The 23,782-nt window shown below is 38.9% G+C and overlaps 1 protein-coding gene across 2 annotated transcripts in view; it reads left to right on the forward strand.

Annotated features, from left to right (window-relative positions):
* Positions 1 to 4,688: 4,688 nt before the first annotated feature.
* The window catches only part of pi4k2b (phosphatidylinositol 4-kinase type 2 beta), a 30,262-nt gene continuing 11,168 nt past the window's right edge, over positions 4,689 to 23,782 (forward strand). Inside the window, exons 1-5 of one of the 2 annotated variants that reach the window (XM_061988212.1) lie at positions 4,689 to 4,769; positions 18,236 to 18,387; positions 18,779 to 18,859; positions 18,944 to 19,063; positions 19,163 to 19,294. In XM_061988212.1, the coding sequence (XP_061844196.1) occupies positions 4,730 to 4,769; positions 18,236 to 18,387; positions 18,779 to 18,859; positions 18,944 to 19,063; positions 19,163 to 19,294 (525 nt within the window). In that variant the 5' untranslated portion in view covers positions 4,689 to 4,729. The other variant, XM_061988211.2, reaches the window with a different exon arrangement.

The raw sequence follows: 23,782 nt of genomic DNA on the forward strand, positions 1-23,782 counted from the left end.
CGATTGTAGCTGAGATAGGCTCCAGCGCCCCCCGCGACCCCAAAGGGAATAAGCGGTAGAAAATGGATGGATGGATGTCATAAATTTTACTTTTTGAGACCGATACCAATCATTTCCGATATTACATTTTAAAGCATTTATTGGCCCGATCATATCGGCAGTCCGATATTATAGGACATCCCTAATACAAATCATTTTGATGAGTTTACATGTAAAACAACAATTAATTCCTGTAAATATATAATATTTTATATATTTGTTACAGTACATTTAGATTACCCGGTACAATAATACTGTACAAAAAGTACTGTCAAATGCTGGGAAATCATGGTAATTTTTTTTAGTGTTGATGCCAAAGCTTGGAGGAAGGGACTGATAGGCCACCTACTCAGTGGCCTAGTGGTTAGAGTGTCCGCCCTGAGATCGGTAGGTTGTGAGTTCAAATCCCGGCCGAGTCATACCAAAGACTATAAAAATGGGACCCATTACCTCCCTGCTTGGCACTCAGCATCAAGGGTTGGAATTGGGGGTTAAATCACCAAAATGATTCCCGGGCGCGGCCACCGCTGCTGCCCACTGCTCCCCTCGCCTCCCAGGGGGTGATCAAGGGTGATGGGTCAAATGCAGAGAATAATCTCGCCACACCTAGTGTGTGTGTGACAATCATTGGTGCTTTAACTTTAACTTTTATAAGAGTGGTAAGTGCACCTTAAATGATGCAAGTGATTTGTCACCCAGAGATGGATGACGTATATGTCGTCATATACACGTGCTGATGTGCTTCTCTGTAGAGTCACCTTTTGCACAATTAATATTTCAATGATGTCCTTTTACACTAATACACAAGTACAGAGAGAGACGGCGATTGAGTGATGCCTTTGTCTCCAGAATGTCTTTGAAGGTTGGACTGTCTCCCTCTCATCCCCCCCAAGATCCCTCACTCATCCTCCAAAGGGCTCCTTTCCTTGCTCTCCTCCCTCCTCTCACCCACGTCTCCTTCACCCCCTAGCCCCCTACCTTGATAGATCACATGACTGCTGTGAAACCAGCTGGTTGACTGCTCATTTGCATGTGTTTCAAATACACAGCCTTATTAGAGAGAGGTTGTGATGAAGGGGCAGAGATATTGGTGGAAAGGAGCCAGGTTGTTGGCAAGGAGCTGGTGAGTGGAGAACAGGGTTGTCAAACTCATTTTCACTGAGGGCCACATCGCAGTAATGGCTGCTTTTTTAAAAATTAATTTACATTATGCGTGTGGGTAATAACCTGTGTACCCCGCCTTCCGCCCGATTGTAGCTGAGATAAGCTCCAGCACCCCCCGCGACCCTGAAAGGGATAAGCGGTAGAAAATGGATGGATGGATGGACAATCATGATTAATCAAAATGCTTATGCATTTGATTATTAGATTTTTTTTTTATGTATAACTTGCTCTAAAATCATAAATATAGGTGACAAGCAAATATTGAACTATTTGTTTTATCTCACAAAAATAGTTTTGCAATACAGTATAATAATATCATTTTGTGAGGGACTCGCATGGCTGCCGTATTAGTGACCCCTAGATGCAGGAACCAGGAGAACGGTGAGCAGGTAGGATGAGTTTTAATCTCATTAACCAGAAAGTGAAGCAGTCGTGCATATAATAGTACCAAACATAAAGCAATTCTCGAGCCTCTTAGGAGTGAGCAAGGCTGGCATGAATAGGAACATGCTGATTGGCAGCCGGTGTGGACCGGCTGCCAATCAGCAGCAGGTGAGGGAAAACACAAAGCGCTCAGCAGAGCAAACAGGAAACGGAAAAAGGTTAAAGAGCACTGACAGGAAGTGAATACAAAACAAGGAAACAAACAGAAATGAAGTGGCAGATCGTCACAATAATTGGCATGATCAGATAAAATGTAGGTTTAAAATATGCATTTTTTTTCTGTCAAAATTGAAAGAAAAAAATAAAATATATTTTCGTGGGCCACATGGAATGATGTGGCGGGCCAGAACTGAACCTTGAGTTTGATACCTATAGTGTAGAATGAGGCCTTCGCACTGTTTGAAGTCAAAGCTGCAGACAGAGACCCGATGAATATGAACAAGTGATCATGACAAAAAAGAGTACAGTACAGAGAAATTAAAGTTGAGGAAATTCAGAGTTAGGATGAATTGAAAAAGATAACCTTAAATGCCTAAAATAGTTGCAATTAACGTCCAAGGACATAACAGTGAAGTATGTGAAAAAAGCAATGCAACATTTTTGCATGTCTGTATTTATGCATCAGTATCGACATCTAGTGGTGATCAAACTGCACAATTATGCTGAACTGTGACTGTGAATTTAATATTTTTGCATCTGCCATAGATATGTTGGATATGTGTGCTGAATGAGTCGATAGGCATCGACAGTTTTAAATGACTTTGCTTGGAAAGGAGTGAAACAGTTTTAACTATTTGGTTCGAATAAACAGTAACAAAAAACTAAACAAAAGCCAAAAGCAGTTTTTTTTTAATTTTTATTAATTCATTTAAAAAATGTTTTTAAACCTTTATTTATAGTATTCAACATTTACAACATTAACATAGAACAGTGGTTCTTAACCTGGGTTCGATCGAACCCTAGGGGTTCGGTGAGTCGGCCTCAGGGGTTCGGCGGAGGTCAAAACACACCCGACTCATCGTGTAAATACAAACTTCTCCCTATCAGCGTGTTACGGATACGGCAACAGCTGACTGGTTTGCAGGTGTGTAGTTTGTTGTGAGTTTATGCACTGTGTTGGTTTTGTTGATTGAACAAGGTGATGTTCATGCACGGTTCATTTTATGCACCAGTAAAAAAACATGGTAACACTTTAGTATGGGGAACATATTCACCATTAATTAGTTGCTTATTAACATACAAATTAGTAACATATTGGCTCTTAACTAGTCATTATTAAGTACTTATGAATGCCTTATTCGGCATGGCCTTATTATAACCCTAACCCTCTAACCCTGACCCTAACCCTAACCAAATAACTCTAAATTAAGTCTTTATTACTTAGAATATGTTCCCCTAGTGTCCAAATAACTCTAAATTAAGTCTTTGTTACTTAGAATATGTTCCCCATACTAAAGTGTTACCCAAAACATATAACTTTGTCTTGAATTTCACTAAAGAATGCGCATATGAAACTGGTGGGGTTCGATACCTCCAACAAGGTTAAGAACCACTGACATTTAAGCAAAGAAATAATAATAATCAAAACAAGTATACAACAGGGGTTTGTAAAGCCAATAAAGCTACTGAATATACATATGTGTAAAGCCATAGACTCACACAAGTTAAGTTAAGTTAAAGTACCAATGATTGTCACACCACACTAGGTGTGGTGAAATTTGTCTTCCGCATTTGACCCATCCCCTTGTTCCACCCCCTGGGAGGTGAGGGGGGCAGCGAGCAGCAGCGGTGGCCGCGCCCGGGAATCATTTCGTTGATTTAACCCCGAATTCCAAGTTCCGTAAATAATCCAAATTTGGAGCAGAGCATCATAGTTTTCACAGCTTTTTTGTTGTGAGAGGTAGAAAGCGTTTTAAAGTAGAGTTCTAATTCTTTTTAAAGGCACAAAAAAACAGGTCGGGTATTGAGAAACTTACATTTATAAATATAAAATTTAGCCAATAGTATAATGAGGTTGCACAGGTAAAAATCATTTTCAATTTTTTTCTCATACTGTGTAAAACCAAATAGCACATCTTTAAAACACAGAACACATTTGTCATGAATATTGTCCTGGATGAAAAAAAGCACGATTTTTTTAATGTTTTAATTTTATATTTTATAAATCTTTATTTATAATATGCAACATTTATCACGGTCAAGAAATAATAATAATCAAAACAAGTAAGTACAGAAACAATTGGCCCTAGTATGTGAATGTGAGTGTGAATGTTGTCTGTCTATCTGTGTTGGCCCTGAGATGAGGTGGCGACTTGTCCAGGGTGTACCCTGCCTTCCGCCCGATTGTAGCTGAGATAGGCTCCAGCGCCCCCCGCGACCCCGAAGGGAATAAGCGGATGGATATACAGTATGTAACAAAATGTAAAGCCATTGGCTCACACAAGTTCCGTAAATAATCCAAATTTGGAGCACAGCATCATAGTTTTCACATCTTTTTGGTTGTTAGAGGTAGAAAGCATTTTAAAAGTAAAGTTCTAATTCATTTTTAGGGGCACAAAAAACAGGTCGGGTATTAAGAAACTAACTTTTATCAATATAAAATTTAGCCAATAGTATAATGAGGTTGCACAGGTAAAATTCCTTTTCAATTTTTTTCTCATACTGTGTAAAACCAAATAGCACATCTTTAAAACAAAGCACAACTTTGTCATGAATATTGTCCAGGATGAAGCGACAGATGCCCTGCCATAGTCATCGAGTGCTTTCACAAGTCCAAAACAGGTGGTAAACAGTCTCTGGGTGCATATCATAAGGTGCAGGTAACATCAATGTCCTTCTTGTATCTAACCATCACAGTACTTGTGAAAGCACTCGATGACTATGGCAGGGCATCTGTCGCATCGTTTATTACTAATAAACGATGAATGATTTGGAAATAAATCTCTTTGGACTTTGTTCAAAAGCACGTTTTTGACGTGTTTTTTTTTTTTTTTTTTTTTTAAACTTAACGTCATCTTTCAAAGTGCTGCTGCGTTCAGGTCTGTCGGATGGTGATCAACTAAATGTTGCCTCCAAGAAAAATATGGACGACATCCGATTTGACGGGGTTTCAATTGTAAAAGGTATGGTTTGGAAATGTTCTGGATTTTACAAAGCACACCTGAAGGCAACTGTGGCCGAGGCGATGATGCGCGTGCGCGCTAAGAGAAACCGGAAGCAGTCGTTTTTGCGTAGATATGAGTGGAGCTGCCACGGAACAATGCGTTTAACTTTCATTTAAGAATGGAGTCTTGACAGTTGAGTGTCATTTTTGATGCCGTTTTATGAGTTAAGACGCGTGCGAAGATGATGTCAGAATGCGACCCGACGGAGACCTGCGAGCCCGCAACAGCCTCGGTGTCCGCGCCGGAGTCCAACTTTCTCCCGGTGCGACCCGCCAGCTTGTTCGATCAGAACGTGGCGGGCTTGGGACTGCGGGGGAATCCCGGGGTCGCTGTCCGAATTTCGGACTCACTCGAAAGCGTCCTGACCGAGCTCGATGCGGAATGCTCGGGCGAAGACACGATGCTGCTGCCGTGCCTCCCTGGAAGTTCCTCCCCGCCGAGAGGAGCCAGAGACAAGAGGGGCTGGCGGAACAGACACAGCTCATCCTCGGATAAAGACGCCCTGGCCTCTCCAGGTAATCTCTCAACCAAGGCCTGTGAGATCTGATTATAATTTATGTACATAAGTCGTTCCGGTATCTAAAATAATGCTGTATTCAACTTCTGGATGTCCATGTCCTGTTTACACTAAGCCGGATAAGGTTATCCAGGGTAAATCCCACCTAACCTTATCCGTGTCCACACACAACAATGCCACCATTTAAGACCCCCCCGGCCCCTCCGTCCGCCGCGCAACGCGAACTAATACGCATGCGCGGAAAATGCCCACGTCATAGTTGCTTTGAGTGCAAGTTAATAAATGATAAATGGGTTGTACTTGTATAGCGCTTTTCTACCTTCAAGGTACTCAAAGCGCTTTGACACTACTTCCACATTTACCCATTCACACACACATTCACACACTGATGGAGGGAGCTGCAATGCAAGGCGCTACCAGCACCCATCAGGAGCAAGGGTGAAGTGTCTTGCTCAGGACACAACGGACATGACGAGGTTGGTACTAGGTGGGGATTGAACCAGGGACCCTCGGGTCGCGCACGGCCACTCATTCACTGCGCCACGCCGTCCCAAGTTCTTAAATGAACAATATCCAGTGTCGTGGTATTTCAATTAACTGGAATCCAGTGTGCTGTGGGGACCTATTGTAGTGAATCACACCTGAGCCATCATAAATTAATCAAATCTTTAATAAACACGTGAAAGTACACAATATGACAAAGAACAACAATTAATCTCGGGATTTATATATCTGGTCAGGACACTCCTCACTCTTTTGCCTTCACCTTCATTGTCCATTCGTTTTTGGCGACTTTATATACTCTGGACCTAGACGTTGAGTCCGCGACATACATGGCGGACAATAACTGATACAGTCTGCTTTGCCGGTCCAAAAGCATTCGCTGTTTTCCGTAGTCTTCCCTCGACGGCCAGGTAATACAAAGCACATGCTACCTTTTTTTTTATCACATCCACGGGAGCTTGCATTCTCGTTGACTCTCCTTCGACAAATGGACAAAGTTTTTCGCTAAGTAGAATCACAGCTGACCTGGACATTGGAAAGTTCTCTTGCCGTCTGAGAAGTGTTGTATCCCAAACAGCTGCAATCGCTTTCTTTTAAGGTATTCATGTGTGATTTCCACAAGCGTCTGTACAGACGGAAGGAGGAACACGGGCAAGTCTGGATGACTCGCCTTCATATTTAACTTGGGACTTCCCGTGGGCCGGATTTTGGATGCTAGGGGGCCGGATCCGCCCCGCGGGCCGTAGTTTGGGGACCCCTGGTTTAAGGGGTTATCCGGCTTAGTGTAGACATAGTCCTAGACGGGGGCTATTTTGTCATTTGATGGCCTAACGCAGGAATCAGCAACCCAAAACGTTGAAAGAGCCATATTGGACAAAAATACAAAAAACTAATCTGTCTAGAGCCGCAAAAAATGGACAGCCGTATATAAGTCTTATAATGAAGGCACCACATGACGTAAGTGTCTATATTCGCTATAATAGCATACTATCAAAATTAATATGTCTTGCAGGCTGAAACAAATCTTCGTTGACAGAAGTGTTAAAATGTAATATTTATTCTACACATTTTTACAACATTAGAAACCATAAGTAAATCAGAGGCTACTCAGAAGGTGAGACAAATCCTGGAAATTACTGGCTTAGAATGGCCAAAGGTATATATGTGTGTCCAAGTTAAAGGAAACTGCAGGCCGTCTTTTTTAAATAGATTTATTACAATCTTTGGCAAGCTAGGTAATGTTTGCTGTGGTCTGGAACAACATGGCACACTATCTTAAACGCAGCCAATATTACATACAAATAATATTTAATGAGAAATGCAAATATAAATTATATACAAAGAGGATACAAGTAAAGGATATTAAATGAGCTCAAATATACCTACAAATGATGCATAATGTTGCAATATGCACATACAGCTAGCCTAAATAGCATGTTAGCATTGATTAGCTTTCAGTCATGCTCTGACCAAATATGCCTGATTAGAACTCTAACAAGTCAATAACATCAACAAAACTCACCTTTGTGCATACACGCACAGCATACAACGTTTGGTGGACAAAATTAGACAAAGAAGGAGTGGAAGATTTTACATGTAAACAAACTGTTGCGTTTGTTTGTATTTTTCCCCCCATCTTTTTCCATTATCAATCCTTTTTAAAAAAATGCTCCCGGGAGCCACTTGGGCGGCACTAAAGAGCCGCATGCGGCTCGCTGACCCCCGGCCTTACGCAAACCTAGTCATCAGAGCCCTCCTCATAACAAAACCATTTAATAAAGCGAAAGCCATTTTTCAGAGATCACTATTTCTTTTAGCGCAGTTGGACTGGATGTAATTTGTCACAGTATTATTGTGAAGGCCTTAAGTGTGTGACTGGTGGGAAAAAGAGAGCTTTTGGCATTGGCCGCGTTTGAAAGAGAGACGATACAGTTGTTGACTTAAATAAAAAGCCTCTTCATTTCCTAATTCTGGAGCTCACACTACATCTTGCCAGACTATTTCAAGCACTTTGTTTAAGCTAGAATATACTTTCGCATCACGTAGCTTGCGTCCCCACTGACGCCGTCTAGTTTAGGGCTGCAACTAACAACTAATTTGATAACCGATTAATCTGTCGATTATTACTTCGATTAATCGATTAATAATCGGACAAAAGAGACAAAATACATTTCTATCCTTTCCAGTATTTTATTGAAAAAAACCCCAGCATACTGGCAGCATACTTATTTTGATTATTGTTTCTCAGCTGTTTGTAAATGTTGCAGTTTATAAATAAAGGTTTATAAAAAAATCCAATGAATCGATGACTAAATTAATCGCCAACTATTTTTATAAACGATTTTAATCGATTTTATCGATTAGTTGTTGCAGCCCTAGTCTATTTTAATTTATCGTTCTTCTATAAGTACATTTACTTTCTTGTGACGAGCGATGACAGCCACAACATCAACATCTTTGTCTACACTGGAATTAATCATTCAGAATTATCAGTTTACTTTTAATGGACGTTTTACTTATAAACCAGAGGAAAATACGTTTGCGAAGATGGACTGTGCAACTTCTAAACGAGTCACGGCAGAGGACGCTGTTATTATTTGCAACGCTATTTGGTTGTTCGGGATATGGGACAAGAGAGTGCTATCATGTAATTGAAATGAACAACACTTTTAAATAACTATTTTTAGATAACAACATGCTGGTGTTAATCTGTATGCTCGTGTGTTATTGGTGTTCAGAGATCTCATGTTTGCGAACATGCTGGAATGATGATTGGTGGAGAATGAGGACGTGTTGTTTGTGAGAGGAAAAGAAAGACGTGTGTGCATGAGAAAACATGTGTGTGGGAATTGGACCTGTTGTTAAAACCAATTTTAAAAGAATGTCTGACTTTGTGACTTCTTCTGGATGCAACAAAGACACAATAAGCTGAAAAACGACACATTTAGTAATTATTTTTTATAATCTTTATAGAAATAAAGTACACAATATAATTCATGCAAATGTTTGATCATTGTTGCTTTATTTCACACAATAACTTGTGCATTTCAAGCACAATCACTGTCTGCCCTCCTGTGCTTGGGGACCGTTCTCTTTAAAAAATATACCAATCGGAGCTCTGCGGTCCGCCTTGTCACCGATGCGAAGCTTGGATTTTTGGGAGTGGGCAAGACAGCATCGCTTACACAAGGTACGTGATGCGAGAGTATGCACCAGGCTTTACTCTCATTAGGCCCCTTTCCATCAAAAGTTCAGGAGGTTCCTGGATCTATAGGTTCCAGTTGAAGTATGTGGTTTGTGTTTCCACCGCATTTCACAGTTCAGGGTAGTTCATGCAAATCAGGCTGATGACGTATGGAGGAGTGGTTTACTACAGTTCAACACTGATACCCTGTAAATAGACAATATTAGGCCACAGTTATTTTACTATTAAGTAAAGTAACTGAAATACAAAGCAATAATATAGAAAACGATATGATTTATAAAATAAAGTGTATGGAATTGTTCATAAAAAGTTTGTCCGCAATGTCCAACAGTCAGAAATTTGTCTGAATGATAAATTCATGAGGGTCAGGCGATTCCTTGTGGTGCTTTTCAGCTGTAAATAACAATATAAAAATAATAAATGTCAGTGCTTATCTCACGCCAACAACACAACCACATCGGCTTTAGCATTAGCTTGTTAGCATTAGCATTCTGTTCACTCGTGTTGAGGCTAATAACTACACAAATGGAGTGTCACTGACTACTTTTACAACATGTAATAAAGTAAATAGTTAATATTTGATGTTATTTACCTTCATTCAACTTGTGTGCTGCCTCCTTTATTTCACATTTATCCAATGAAGTCACAATAGTAAGCACCTGAGGTCGCCACTTCGAGTCATACTCCTCCGTAAATATGTTTGAAGTACCAGTAGAGTGGAAAAACAAGTTGCCTCTATATTGAAGCTATTATCATATATGTCTGATTTATGACACCGCGCATAAATAGACGTGATCAAAATAGTATCAATCTCACAGAGATTCCCGAGCCATTTTGAGAGATAATGAGGAAGCCAATTACATGATCATGTGAAGTCACGCTAGGAACCAAAAATCCCTTCCCTATCAACAACAACGCTAATAAAGCTGACTTTGTGAGAGCCAACAACTATTACTTTTGGAAAAATTATGATTGTTATATTATATTAGCGGGTTCCGACTTCCATGGCCACCTTATATTTTTGAGCCCGAACACAAAGCGGATGAGCAATAAGTTTTAGAAGCCGAGTGATAGCAGCGTAAGTTAGCATTAGCTCACTGCTATCAATGCGCCACTAAAACAGTCTGTCTGCATTGGCGCTTATAATAACAACTACACTTTGGGCTGGGCGATATGGCCTTTTTTTAATATCTCGATATTTTTAGGCCATGTCACGATATACGATATACATCTCGATATTTTGCCTTAGCCTTGAATGAACACTTGATGCATATAATCACAGCAGTATGATGATTCTATGTGTCTACATTAAAACATTCTTCTTCATACTGCATTAATATATGCTAATTTTAAACTTTCATGCAGAGAGGGAATTCACAACTAAGTCAATTGACCAAAACTGTATTTATTAAACAGTTATTAAGCAGTGGCACAAACATTCATGTAATTACAAAACAGAAAGTGCAAGATTGTCAGACATTTTAAAACAAGCTATTAGTGCACTTTTGTGCATGATGTCACTAAGATGACATCAAAACAACACTAAATTAAAGTGCACTTTTTGTACAGAACGCCACTACAATAGTTTCAGTGTTTCCCACAGGACAGGCATCTATTTGTGGTGGTGTGGTCAGGGGGCGGGGGGAGGTGGGTGGCGGCGGCAGCGGCGATGACCAAGAAGAACGCGGAGTTGGAATATAATTACAACATTTTATGTACATATTTATATACAGATTTGAACAATTAGTGATTCACTGAAATATATTTATTAATTGTGGTTCTTACAAAAAATATATCTTATAAAATATAAAAGCTAAAATGTCTCTTAAATCTCTGCCCCTTTAATTAGTGAATACTAAATAATTTAACTTTAGCCTACTACTACAACCATATTATTTACCAGCAACATGAAGTGAAACAGAGGCAGAGGTGTCCTGCCACAGTCAGTCAACCTCCTCCTCCTCCTGCTGCTGCTGAACAGGTCGCACCTGTGGTCCGGACTGTAGGCCTACCTCCTCTCCAAGTCGAGCCCTTTTCGGCCGTTGAAAATATTTTTCTATACTCATCTGTGTGAAGGAATGAACATCCAACATTAGAATTTATTACTAACGAGCAGAACCGCTCTATGTACAGTGCCGTCTAACCTTAAGCGGCAGCAGCTCAACACATGCAGGGTTCAACGTTAAGGTTTTTTTCTACTTGCCTGACTTCTCAAATCTACTTGCCCCAATATTTTTACTTGTCCTGCCTAGGTTTTTTTCTGGCTGTGTAGTGCTCATGGCTTATATCTTACTAAAATTCTTCCCGTTGACTATTTACAACAGTACACAGTATTTATTATTATTGTTATTATTATTATTGTTATTATTATTATTATTATTATTATTATTATCTATAATTACATTTAAATGGCATTGCATACATGTAAAATTAAATGCTATTTCACATTATTTGACCAGTAGCAGTTACACTCATCTGGACAGGTCAGCCACCTGTTTAAAGCCCGATCACAGTTGAAATCTTGAAATGAAGGGCCTTTAACGGCCAAAACATTAACCTGGACAACATTTTAACAGCTGGTTGGCTCAGATTTTATTCTTTTCATTGCATTCACATGCTGCAGTGGACAGTGGACAATTTAGCTTCAGTCCATGTGTGTTTATTGACAACAGGGTTATAACCTGGACACGTTAGCTCGTCGGTATGAAAACACGTGACTGTTACTACGTGCGTCTGCCCCGGCCCCCGAGTCAAACAGCGGCGGTGTTAATGAAGCAGCGTCAGGCTGCTCACCGTCAGTGAAACACTCGGTGAAATCGCGGGATTAACGTTAAATATATGACGAGCCGCGAGCGATGCAGCTATAACCTATCTACCTATAACAGCTGTAAAAATGAAGCAATGCTACCACGCTAGCAAGCGTTAGCTAGCCGGCTATGAGCCACCAAGCTGCTAACTATCGCCAAAAGGCACCATTTAAGTTTTTTTCCCCATGGCATCCTGGATCAAGGCTTTCAGCAGCTTTTGGACGTTTGAGGTAGAAACGTAGGAAGCGCCATTATTATGAAAAGTAGCCGGCGAGTATTTTGATCCCGGCCGTCCATCCGTCCGTCCGTCCCTCTTCTTCTTCTTCTTCTTCTGGCCCACCAGGTGAATTAAGTGCTATTGGCGAAGTTACAATGCATAGTAGGCTACCGCCACCTACTGCACCGGAGGTGTAACTACAAGCAACATTCACAGACAGTCCCATTGCTTTTATGAGCGGTCGAGCGAGTCAAAAGCCGAAAAATCCATTTGTGGCGGACGTAATTCTTTCGTGGCGGGCCGCCACAAATAAATGAATGTGTGGGAAACACTGAGTTTAAAACATGATGTCACACACGTTATCTCCTTCTGTTGTTGACTATTTGATTGGGCATTTTGTTGGTGTGGCACCGAACGGAGATGTTGACATGCAGAGTTTCAAACACTCTTCATTCTCTAGCGGGTGACTTTTCAAATGATGCTACATATTAGCAGTAATGCTACTTTTTGTAGCAATGCTTTTGCCCCACACTTTACAAATTACAGTTGTCTGTTCGACATATTCCCACTTGAAGCCAAACCACCGGCAGATGATGGACCACGTGCTGTTTTTGTTGGGAATGAATTCTTCCTTCATTTGTTACCAGATTCGCACCTTCTTTCTCTTGTATCACCACTCGCACCACAGCTAACGTTACCCATGCCGCTACCTCTGTGCTCCGCGAGGGCGTATACGTATGTGACGTATGTAACAAGGTGCGCTTGTTTATGTCTCTGTGAGAAGGAGAGACAACAAAGAGTGAGAAAAGCATGTAGTGTAATGCCAGCAGCTAAAAGCAACTGCGTGAAAAGAAAACGTATACCGTATTTTTCGGACTATAAGTCGCAGTTTTTTTCATAGTTTGGCCGGGCTCAGTGTGACTTATATATGTTTTTTTCCTTTTTTATTATGCATTTTCGGCAGGTGCGACTTATACTCCGGTGCGACTTATACTCCAAAAATACGGTACTCGAATATCACGATATAGTCATTTTCTATATCGCACAGAGACAAACCCGCGATATATTGAGTATATCGATACATCACCCAGCCCTAACTACACTCATATTTGATTATTTTTAGGTCACAACACGTAAATAGAATATTGTTGGCAGTTTCTGGATGTTTTTAGAGAGAATATAAAGAGAGCAACAGAGGACCCTCGATCTGTTGAATCAATTTTAGGCTATATATTTACGATTTCGAATGCATAAAAAAGCCAAACATATGTGTTCTTGTCTTACATAAGGATTGTGAATGATAAACACCACATATCTTTCCAATTTTGGCTTATTTCCAGCATGACTGATCTAACAACATTGTCAGAGTGGAGAAGCGTTACTACCATGATGTCACTTTCCAAAAATAGCCAAAAGTATTCAGAGCGCAATATTTAAAATAGCTGACTGAATTTGTGGCATTTTGTGATGTTTAAACAGTGTTTTCACATACTTTACAGATTGTAAATACAATTGGATATGGTTTAATGGATACAATGGAACACAAATGAGCATATAAAGATAACGCATGTTAAAACACTGCACGATAGTTCCACTGATCAGCGTTCTTCAGCACACATAGTGGCTTCATAGTAAAAGAGTGCGGGTACTAGACTGGCCTGCCCGTAGTCCAGACCTGTCTCCCATTGAAAATGTGTGGCGCAATATGAAACCTAAAATACCAACGGAGATACCTGACTGTTGAACAACTTAAGCTGTACTTCAAGCAAGAATGGGAACTAATTCCACCTGAAAAGCTTCAAAAATCGGTCTCATCAGTTCCCAAACGTTTACTGAGTGTTGTTAAAAGGAAAGGCCATGTAACACAGTGGTAAAAATGCCCCTGTGCCGACTTTTTTTGCAATGTGTTGCTGCCATTAAATTCTAAGTTAATGATTATTTGAAAAAAAAACTATGTTTCTCAGTTCGAACATTAAATATCTTGTCTTTGCAGTCTATTCAACTGAATATTAGTTGAAAAGGATTTGCAAATCATTGTATTTTGTTTTTATTTACGAATTACACAACTTGCCAACTTCACTGGTTTTGGGTTTTGTATTTTAATTAGTAAAGTGAAAATTACAAAGGGCCAAAAATCCAAATTATCGACTCAGCAGTTTTCTGATGGTTAACAGCTCTGAATGTCTCTTTCAATTATTATCTTTTCCTCCCCTTTTCTCCCAGCCCTACTCTTGAGCTAGTTCCCTTGTCCTTCAGTAGCATAGCTGAAGTCTGACCATTTTGCTTGAATTATTGCAAACAATTTTGTTCAAATTGGGAATTTGACAACATTAATGCTAAGTCAAGCCTTGCTGCTGAGCTACTGATAGCTTTATCCAAGGAACTACTGAATTCATACCTTTATACACAATGTTGGCGTGCTTATGTACTCAATCTTTTCCACTCTCACGTGCTGCTGCATTCTCTGTGTTATCATCTCATTGATTATATAAGCTTCAACTTTAACCTGCTTATATTAGCCAATATACTTGTTAGTTCACTTGTATGTCCTGTCCCGTATGGAGTCCTCTTCTTTATTACAACACCAATCCCAAATTCTATTCTTCACAAAGTTAATGAAGCCTGCTACTTTATCTTCTATTGTCTATGCTGAGATGTGTAATTCAACCACAGTCTAGGGCCAGAAATCGGCCACAGGTAAAGAGATGTTCTAATCCTAGACGGTAGGTGTTACCATCCTGTCTCATATAACCTTTTTAGACAGCTGTGTTTAAAATGAAGATTGTCGAATAGCGTGATTCTTCTTACAGTTGACTTGTAATCACAGCTTTCACTATCGATGTCTCCCATACAGTGCATATTTATTTCATCTCATCTTTGCTGCCATAAAACACAATAATAGTCTTATCTGAGACACTAATTGATAATGTGAATGCCAAAATGACAAACCAAACATTGTGTAATATCTTTTCTATAGTATTTTATTATTCTCTCTCTAAATGCATCACCAAAAGACATGCAGGCACACATAATTAAATTTTCCTGAGGGAACTCACCTGAAAAAATCAATAAAGTACTATCTATCTATCTATCCATCTATCTATCTATCTATCTATCTATCTATCTATCTATCTATCTATCTATCTATCTATCTATCTATCTATCTATCTATCTATCTATCATGTACAACCCATTTACAGCATAATGTTAAAAGGGAACTGCGTAAATAAAAGTCATCTAACAATGGAGGAGCTGCCGACTAATGGAATTTTCATATCTTTCCGTTTAGATCAGAGGTCGGCAACCCAAAATGTTGAAAGAGCCATATTGGACCAAAAATACAAAAACAAATCTGTCTGGAGCCGCAAAAAATTAAAAGCCATGTTACATACAGATAGTGTGTCATAGAATTAAGAGGACTTAAAGGAACCGCAAATATAGCTACAAATGAGGCATAATGATGCAATATGTACATATAGCTAGCCTAAATAGCCTGTTAGCATCGATTAGCTTGCAGTCATGCAGTGACCAAATATGTCTGATTAGCACTCCACACAAGTCAATAACATCAACAAAACTCACCTTTCATGCACAACCTTAAAAGTTTGGTGGACAAAATGAGACAGAAAAATAAGTGGCATAAAACGTCGGAGAAAGTTATACATGTAAACAAACTCTAGTGAGTTCAAGGACCGCCAAAATTAGTAGGACAAAACGGCGCTCGCCAAATACTCGAATCAGTGAAGCATGTTTAATATAAACAGTGTGCTTTGTAACAATTAGGGAGGTTTGTGTCATGTTTGTCCTCCTACAGAAACCATATTAAAACAAAAATAGATTTTTTTCCCCTCATCTTTTTCCATTTTTCATACATTTTTTGAAAAAGCTCCAGAGAGCCACTAGGGCGGCGCTAAAGCGGCTCTAGAGCCGCGGGTTGCCGACCCCTGGTTTAGATGAAGAATTAACAGTAACTTGGATGTCAAAGTTGACCAACTTCTCGGTGTATGGCCACAACCTGCTACTATATAGGTTAGAGGCATGATTTAACATCTAGAATGAACTTTTACTAACTCAGTATGTCAACACTGCAGCTGCGTAACATAGCTCTATGTGATCAAGGCACGGCTAAAAATACGGTAGTTTGTCTGCCTAAACGCTTATAATAACTTTGGTTTATTGAGTATTTCATTATCACTGATATTTGGTTAATATTCAGATAACAAAATGTAAATAGAGAATTTGAGGTGATTTTTAGATGCATTTTTAGAGTGATTTAGAGGCAGAATGGATCACTCCCGTTCACGCCATTGCTAGCCACCTAGAACAAGCTGATATTTACACATTCGAATGCAAAAAAAACAACCCCAAAACATATTTTTTTGTCTCTCATAAGAATTGTGAATGATGGGAAAAAAAAGAAAAAAAAAAGTGCAGTTCCCCTTTAAGTGGATGCTCTTTCATTGACTTGTACTGCTGCTCTAGAATCCCATTATAAACGGAGTGATGTTATCATAGACTGTTATTGAGAGCTTAATAAAGACAGGTCACAAGAAACTTAATGCGATCCGTCCTGTTGGCAAGACTGATACTTCTTGCTCTGGCATATTATTCTCTGGCAGACCAGGTGTGTTATAAAATGGAAATGAGTAAAGGCTAACAGTCAAATGTATTTGTGGTGAGTCGCCAGCCAATCGCTATTGTCACGGGGGCGCATTGTGATCGTTGGTGTGACCTCAGGATACAAAGACAGCAAGCAACGTGCAGATTAGATTGTCCCTTTATCAGGACCAGCAAGAAAAATAACACAGGTTGTGCAGGAACTCAATACGACAGTGAATTCACTGCAGCATACAGGAAATAATGAACCAGCGTCAAGAAGCAGGTGACACTAGTATGTAAACCATCCTGATGGGCATTCAGGGATAGGTGAGCCTCCTAATCGCCAACCATGCAGGAACAGGTGAGGGGAATAGCGCCGAGAAGCAGGGATGAAGACACTGCAGAACAAACCACAACACAGGAAGAAGAACAAACTTAAGAGCACTTGACAGGAAGAAACTCTGGCCGGAACAAAGGAAAAACACAGCACAACTTGAAAAATTGCCACTCAGATGAGACACAAACAATCAAACCTATGGAAGTCTCTAATTAGCCAAACGTATTTGGGAGATGAGGGGAAGCCACACATGGGGCAAACTCCACACAAAGCTGCTATAACTGAGATGGGGGTGTATGGTATTTTTTATTTTTTTTATTTTTATTGATTTTTTTTGTCATAAAAAAATACAATCATGCGTGCTTATGGACTGTATCCCTGCAGACTGTATTGATCTATATTGATATATAATGTAGGAACCAGAAATAATATTAACAGAAAGAAACAACCCTTTTGTGCGAATGAGTGTGAATGAGTGTAAATGGGGGAGGGAGGTTTTTTGGGTTGGTGCACTAATTGTAAGTGTATATTTTGTTTTTTATGCTGATTTTATTAAAAAAAAAAAATTGTTTTTTTTTTTTAATTTCTTGTGCAGTGGCCTGGTGGTTGGGGACCACTGTGTTAGAGGACAATCTAGTTTAAAACATTTGTATGCTCATACAACACTTAAAATCTTTAGCATATCAGTATGTGGAATTTAAATTATAGAATGGATTAACCAAAGAAATCAAACAAAGCACCAATATGATTCAGTTTAAGAGACTGTTCAAACTACGTGTGTTCACAAAGTACACAGAACAAGAATTAAGATGAATATCTTCAACCCTTTTTTTAATTCGTATTTTTATTTAAAATAACATTTAAAACATTTTTTTTAGTGAGACAGATTATTTTTGTATTTAATATTTGTTTACTTACTATGGTATATTTGTTTATTATTTATTTGTTCACTCTTATGTTACAGAGAACAAGGAAATAGGATAAAATTGCTCTGGTATGAAAAGGGGTAGGATTGAATAAGCTCAGCTTCTTCCTACTCCTTTTCGGACGTGCTGTAATGAAACAACTGGAAATATGTGATGCATTACATTGTATTGTATGCATGTTCGAAATAAACTAAAACTGAACTGTTTTTGGTAGAATGTTAGATTATTGTTCCACCACTCACGAAATGAGATGTCAAGGAGATCTGACTAAAGAACACTGATTGAATACAAATTTCCATTTTCTTCTTGTAGGTACTAACAATGGGGACTTCAATTATTTCCCCAATGATCTGGAGTTTGCAGATATCATCCAAAGGGCGGAACAAGCCATTGAGAGTGGCGTCTTCCCTGAAAGGATTTCCCAGGGTTCTAGCGGGAGTTACTTTGTCAAAGATCCAAAAGGGGTAAGAATTGGTGACAGGTTGAACAAAATAAGCAACTGGGACTAAAATATATAAAAAAAAGTTTTCAAAGTGCTTCACATAAAAAGCTGCCTTCTTCAATTAAAACACAGAATGCACAAGGGATACTATATTTGTTAATTAATGCAGCAAGTGAATCTTACATCAATACCAGGTAGCCATCTTGCAGGATTAGCATCGGTATTGATTCCACACTTGTTTGCAGCATCTATTTGATGCTACAAATTTACTTTGACCTACAGAATTAATATCGTTTTGCATTTTTAGTCAAATGTCAAGGTTAAAAGCTCCACATTTACTGACTTTGGTATTTGATTTTTTTTTTTATAATATGCCATATGGGGATCAACTTCAATCATTGTTTCTTTTATAGAAAGTCTTCGGTGTTTTCAAACCAAAGTCAGAAGAACCCTACGGTCACCTGAATCCTAAATGGACCAAATACTTTCACAAGGTACGCTCTGCTGTGTGTAAAGTCTGTGAATAGTATATGAATCACATGTAAACCGACACATCACCAATGTGTGCATCTCCTTAGCTCTGCTGTCCATGTTGTTTTGGGCGAGGCTGCTTGTTGCCAAACCAGGGTTACCTCTCTGAGGCTGCTGCGTCGCTTGTTGACAGCAAGCTCGGCTTGGGAGTTGTGCCGAAAACCAAAGTTAGTACCTGTACATTGTGTACATCTCTATAATCTATTTTACCCGGTTTATTGCTGCAATAAGACAACTGAGCATTCTTCTTTTTCTTCTTCGACCAGGTGGTGTATTTGGCCAGTGAAACATTCCATTACAATGCCATCGATCGAGCCAAATCCAGAGGGAAGAAGTATGCGCTAGAGAAAGTGCCCCAGGTGGGAAAACACTTCCACAGAGTGGGTCTACCACCAAAGGTAACAATTCTAGTATATATAATAAGTTTTCAAGATTATACAATTTTTGGTAACACTTTAGTATGGGGAACATATGAACCATTAATTAGTTGCTTATTAAAATAGGGTTGGGGTTAGGGTTAGGGTTAGGGTTAGGGAAGACTCTTAGTTAATGGCTTACTGGTTGTATAATATAAGGCCATGCAGAATAAGGCATTAATAAGTACTTAATAATGACTAATTAACAGCCAATATGTTACTAATTTGCATGTTAATAAGCAACTAATTAATGGTTCATATGTTCCCCATACTAAAGTGTTACCAAATGTTCTATTTAAAAAAAACAAAACACACATTTAAGTGTATAATATAATGACCATTTAATGCCATAGTGCAGGGGTATTTAACTAAGGCTGTGTCCACACAAACACGGACGCTTTAACAAAATGCATCTACGATGTTAAAACGATCTCCATCCACAATAGTGTAGTTTCAAAACCGTTTATGTCTACACGCAAACACATTCGCCTGCTGTCATGCACATTTTGTCCAATCTGATGCCTGGGAACGGAGCCATAACTGACTTGGTGACGTTACGCCTATGTTAATGTGACAATGTGAATTGTGATATACTAGACATACAATATTTTTAAAATCAGCTCACTCTTACACAGAGCCAAAGAAACATCATGAGTGTATTTAAAGTGCACAGATGCGTGTGGGCTGCTGCACAAAATTAAACTGACAGTTATAACACATTTAATCGCATTTAATCATTAATATACATAGCGTAATATACCTTGCCACATTGCGCTTCAAGTATTACAATTTAATTTTTTATATACATTTTTTAAAAGCAAATTCTACAATTTTATAATACCAATACTACAGTAGTATTGGCCACTGGAGGAGACATCAGAGCCCCTGTTGAGTATCGTGTCGACTGATTGGCTCAGCCTCAGACCGCATTACTGTATTGGAAGTAACACTAAAGGGTGTTATTTCATGTCTAGAGGGCTCTCATAATGTTGAAAATTGTATTTACCGGTAGAAGGTAATGAAGGTTTTTTTTATGCTCTAGCTGTGAAAATAATTAATAAGTCCTACTTCGTGGTTTATCGCTGTCATGTTCGGAACCAATTAACAGCGATAAAAGAGGGATGACTAGTGATACATGACATGTATCTGGTTTTATAAATAAGTGTACATTATCTTTAAAATCAATGCACCCTAACCAGGAGCCCAAGAAACATCTTTAAAGTTTTTTTTAGTCGCCCGGGCGTGATATAAAGTGCGTGGATCCCATCTACAGCTGCACGAAATGAAACCAACACTTGTAAGTAGTGATGTATAGTGAGTACCAATGTTCACTCTAATTGTTCATGTGTCTGAGCAAACACAAAAACTCCCCGAGCATTCAGTGAAGCACATGTGAGCAACATCACACGTGGCAATACCAGCAGCACACCTGTCTCAAACCAATCTTTTATAATAACACTCAAATGAGAGGAGTCATTTTCATGAGATTATTTTGTAATATTAGTGATTTGGCCCACTTGTAATGAAAATAAAAGAAATCTTGTTTTTCATAAACGATGGATTAGTATTGTACATGTCTGGGTGGGGGTCCTGCTTTGGAAATCATTTGTACCCCTTTCAGAGATCACATTTAGTTCCCCTTAAACATCCTCATGTTGCACAATGAAATGTAAGCATAGGATGGAGTGTGCATTCCTGTAACTTTCTCTAGTAACAGCATTCCATGATTAATATAAATAAATTAACATTAATAATAAATGACGGTAGAATAAGCACACTTATGACTGAGGAGTCATAGTGTAACTTTGTGTGGTGTTTGAGTGGTCCGACTTTTTGTGTGGCCATAAACGCACCACTGGCTTAGAGGTATGCGTGTTGGTGACAGATGACAAGTTGGTTTTGGCCTGGTTTGTACGGCAGAAAATGACTAGTTTTTCGAGATATAAGTTTTTTACTCATGTTTTTGGTGTGGTTATGGCCCAATATAAACAGTTTTGCTCCATAAAGTGATCGATATAATTCCTGTCCTCGAAGCATCTCGATAGACGTTACAATAATTGAAAGGTGTTCAATTGAACGGTGTTGACGAACACCGTTAGAGCCGCTTGTTGTCACTGTCGCTCAGAGTTGCATTGCAAAATTACACAGAATAAATGTGTTTATATTGTTTAGAATTCAGATGGGAGTTGATTTGGTGCGCGGCATATATTTGCTGTCCGCAGAGGACGCTTGAGCAGTGCGCAATTGCGCAGGCGCGCACCTTAGAGGGAACGTTGCTGAGTACCGGTATTGTTTGGTAATGGTTCCTTATTGGGTCGGCATAGGAGGACCGTTAAGATTCTGGACAAGTCATACAGCTATTGGTATTATACCGTTATAATTATGACACGCTGTCACATTCACTCTTATGCGCCGATGCTACGCATAAAAAAAGACAAGAGTATGATCTGATAATCAGCTTGGAATAATCACAAATAAGGAAGCAACACCACACTAATGTTTGTAAAACAACTCCTCAAAAGTTACGTACACTAATAAGAGGTAGTGTCAGATTGAAGTGAATGCGCTTTACTCACGACTGCCGCGACCACGTTTCATCAACCGTCTTCCTAGCGATCCAGTAATCTACAGGCCAATATTAATCCATTCAAAAAAGTGAAACATTTAAGTAGTATAATAAGCGGTAGAAAATGGATGGATGGGAATAATCCATAAAGTAGCTCTGTAGCAAAGATAGCAGCCGCTGACAGGTCTTGAGTCGCCGTCTGACGTCACTCCATAGCTCCGCGTTTGCGTGGCATCAAAACACACCTTGCTTAAATGCACACCTACCAAACATGCTTATTGATTGAATATTTATATGATATCATGTGCAATAACAATATTATTTCCCCTTGAGTGTAATTGTAATTATTAGAAACACAGTGACGGATCTCTGTGGCCTTTACAAAATGATGACATAACAACTGCATTGTACCTTGTTAAAGACTTAAAAAGCAGGTGTTGATTAAAGACTTCCCTGCTGTGAGATGTTACATGATTGTTGCTTGTGAATCGAGATGTATATCGTATTGGGTAGTAACCAGAGATTCCCATCTTGAAAAGACCAGTTAAAAACTAGGCCTGGCCGATATATTATTTTGTTGCAGACGGTTTCAAAAATTTTAAAATAAATTTTTTTCCTCCCTCACTTCTTTGTCAGCTGCTTTTTCCCCCTCTCAGCTCCTTGTTGATGTTCTTTTAAGTTGGTTTTACCTTTGTAAATGTTTAATATTGTAACAATATTCTTGTTAAAGTTAAAGGTTTTTGTGATTTCTGATGGGCTTCTCTGTGTGTGCACATGCTGGCAGGGCAGCGCATACAGCACAGTTCTGTTGGTATTAAATAGAAATTTGATCCATCACCCCTTGTTATGTTTGTTTGATGTATGGTACTGTGTAGCACTTCATACTGTGTACAAAGCTTCACTAAAGTCGGGACTTTTGTCAAGGCTGGAACCCATTATTTCAGCTTTGTTGTTTCTCATAGGGCACTCTGCTTCACGATATGAACTTTTTTATTTACGAACCCTATTCAAGAACCAAAAAAGTTCGTAAATCCAGGTTCCACTGTACCACTCTATATTTTTACTGTGTCTGAATGATTGTTAAACAGCAGATAATCCAATTAAAACAGTGAAATTAGTAACAGTTTTAAACGGTACTGCACATGCTGAGCTGATTGAGCCCCAGCTTTGTGTAATTAAAAGCGTGTCAATTTTAGCGTTCCCTGAAAAAAGTGTTTGTTTAAATAAGTAGGTCAGTAGAAGCATATGCCATCATTGCTATAAAAAGTGTTGTTTCTAAATTATTTTCTCCTTTTTTTTTTGTATCCTTGATTGTCTTATTTTTGCTTTTGATGACCTTCAATACAAGAGCTGTGTCATAAAAATCTAAATTTAAAGAAATATAAGAATGCTAGGTTCTAACTGACATGATTAAAGAGGTATTACTTTAAAAATATGTTGTTTATTGTAGTCATAGATCACAGGGTTATTCCAGGTAGTAAGTTCAAAAACTCTGAGTGTAAACCTACAGTCTGAGTTGATTACTGGTACCCTAAAATGGGAAACTTTGAATGTCGGATTCCAGAACAGCTGATCTGAATAACTAGTAGTTCAAGTCAACACAGAGTATATTGACTACTCTGAATTAAAACAAACAAAAAAGACATGGTGTGCAGATTCTACGTTTCTCCATAGCAACTAAGGATAAAAATTGCAATCTTTCTTTACCCAGCTGGAACAGAAGGTGTTGATGCATGTTTATGGTGAGCATATGAACACTTTTTTCAACAGAAGAATACAGTAAAATATAATTGGACTGAAGTGAGAGACAATTACTGCCCAAGTCAAAGAGTTTGTATCTAGACGTTTATTGAAAAGTGGAGGATTGATATTGAATAAAATACAATTTTAATTTAGGTGCAATC

Source organism: Nerophis lumbriciformis, linkage group LG27, assembly GCF_033978685.3.
Source record: "Nerophis lumbriciformis linkage group LG27, RoL_Nlum_v2.1, whole genome shotgun sequence".
In the NCBI taxonomy this organism is placed as follows: domain Eukaryota; kingdom Metazoa; phylum Chordata; class Actinopteri; order Syngnathiformes; family Syngnathidae; genus Nerophis; species Nerophis lumbriciformis.